The 2,265-nt window shown below is 40.9% G+C and overlaps 1 protein-coding gene across 1 annotated transcript; it reads right to left on the bottom strand.

Moving 5' to 3' along the window:
- Nucleotides 1-819: 819 nt before the first annotated feature.
- LOC109389454 (prothymosin alpha-like) lies at nt 820-1,670 on the bottom strand. Its single transcript, XM_019654997.1, has one exon. The coding sequence runs from the start codon at nt 1,607-1,609 to the stop codon at nt 1,283-1,285; it is 327 nt and encodes a 108-aa protein (XP_019510542.1). The 5' UTR covers nt 1,610-1,670; the 3' UTR covers nt 820-1,282.
- Between the last annotated feature and the right edge of the window lie 595 nt (nt 1,671-2,265).

Raw genomic sequence — 2,265 nt, 5'->3', positions numbered from 1 at the left:
AGGAATTTATTAAACATTTCCTTTCTTTCTTTTCTGATTTCCAGTTTTCTTCTGGGCAGAATAGACATAAGACACAGGAAATGGTGAAGCCAGTTGCTAGGCTAGGGTCTGGAAAGATGGGAATCAGTTTAGTCAATGTAATTCAAAACTCATTTATTGGTGGGAGTTACCAAGCTGATGGGTCTTTGAAGGGGGAGGAGTTCTCAGGATCTTCATGGAAAAAGATAGATGTCTGGAAAGATGAATAGTGAATAGTCATTACAGAGGAGAGAATGAACTGAGAGGTGTAAAAGCTGCTAAACCTAACCTTAGGATATCATTCTCTTTTTCTCTTAGGGAGACATCCTGTGTGAAGACGGTGTAAAAGAAGTTTGTGCAACTAAAGAAGGAGCTAAAATGAAATTTTTAGTGACACTCTAACTTCTCTTACCTTTTGCTTCCTTAATGATTTTTTTAAATGACTAAAATACTGGTGTTTAAAATACATATTCAGTATTCAATAATATGAATAGAAAATTAATCATAAAAAGCATACTTTGGCCTTTTAAAATTTTTTGTTGTTGTTGTTAGAACAACTCAGCAAAATAAAATTCCGGTTTATTGTTGGACAACATTGTTTTCACACATACATCAAACAGGCCAAAAAAAAATAAACAGCAACTTCGTAGACAAAAAAAAGGAAAAAAAAAGAAACCTTTTATCTTTGGCCTTTTTCTCATACAAACCAACTCATACAAACCAACTACTTATAGTACAGCTAAGTACATACACAAAAAAATTTACTGGGATGCTCGGAATAAGATTGTTTTTTTGTTGTTGTTTTTGCTTTTTTTTACAAGGTTTTTTTTCTCCTTTGAGATAATGAACATGCTCACACCACAAGTAAAGTCAGAAGTAGGACAGAGAACGCTCCAAAGGCTGGTTTGGTCATCACGAGATCATTAAAAATGGCTGACCCCTAACAATATGTACAAAAATATAAAGTGTAAATAAAAAATACAAACAAATTTTCCTTTTTAAAGTACTTTTAAGAAAAAAAGCAGGGCCTTGGAAGTTTTGGTTTTTTTCCTCCCCTGTTGCAAATTCACGTTGTGGTTTTGGTTGGGTGGTGGAGAGCGTGTGTCATCATCTGCGGGTGGCACTGCCCGTGGTGGGCGGGCAGGCAGGCGGGACTCTCTACTCGAAGGTGACCACGTTTATATTCTGAGACGGGAAGTAGAAGGTGAATAGGTTACGGCGGCCTTTTTTTTTTTTTTAAGTTTAACTTTTCCTTTTTTGCTGTCTAGTCATCTTCATCAGTCTTCTGCTTCTTGGTGTCAACATCATCATCCTCATCATCTTCAGCTGCCCGTTTGCCCGTAGCTGCCTCAGCCTCCTCGTCTTCATCCTCCTCCTCACCATCACCTTCCTCCTCTTCCTCCTCCTCCTCTCCTCCTTCTTCCTCTCCTTCGTCTACCTCATTGTCAGCCTCCTGCTCCCCATTTTCCTCATTAGCGTTCCCATTAGCAGGTGCATCTCTTCCATTCTCTGCCTCCTCCACAAGTTCCTTCTTCTCCTTTAAGTCCTTGGTGGTGATCTCGGAGCTGGTGTCCACAGACGAGTCTGACATGGTGGGGCACGCCGGTGATCCTAAGCAGCAGATTAAGAAGAAAGGGAGAGTTCGAGGACTCTAGCGAAATAGCTGCTGGAGTCCGCGGCTGCGGAAGAGGTGCGTGGTGGAGGTGGCTGCGCGAGAGCGGAGCCAGACACGGGAACAATGCAAAGATGGCTTTTCAGAGCAGCCAGTCTGGCCTTTTAAAAATTTTACGTAAATCCTCTCACTTATAAATATTGGGTCTTCGTAAAAGTCACGATGTATTTTGTCTATGTTTTTCAAAGGTCATTTATTTATATAAAGAACAAAGATCAATCAATGATATATTACCCGTTTTGTTCAATAACCCTTTGCCATCTTTCAGTGAGCTTCATAATTCCTCGTTCGTAGAAGGACCTGTCTTTTTCAGCAAAAAACTGAACAAGGTGCTGATTTACAGCCTCATCTGAATTGAATGTTATACCACGCAAGGAGGTTTTTTTTTTAAAGATTTTTATTGGGGAATTGGGGGAAGGGGAACAGACAAGTTGCTGTCATTTTGTTCTTCAGTCTAGTTGTGGAGGATGTTGCAGTGTCACTGGCCCTCATATGTGGGATCCGAACCCCGGGCCCTCTGGCGTCCCAAGCCAGTTCTTAACCATTGTGCCACTTGGCCGGCCCAAGGAGTTTTG

Source organism: Hipposideros armiger, unplaced genomic scaffold (assembly GCF_001890085.2).
Source record: "Hipposideros armiger isolate ML-2016 unplaced genomic scaffold, ASM189008v1 scaffold_234, whole genome shotgun sequence".
In the NCBI taxonomy this organism is placed as follows: Eukaryota; Metazoa; Chordata; class Mammalia; order Chiroptera; family Hipposideridae; genus Hipposideros; species Hipposideros armiger.
Note: the sequence above shows the minus strand (reverse complement) of the source record. Positions and strands in the feature narration are given on the sequence as shown.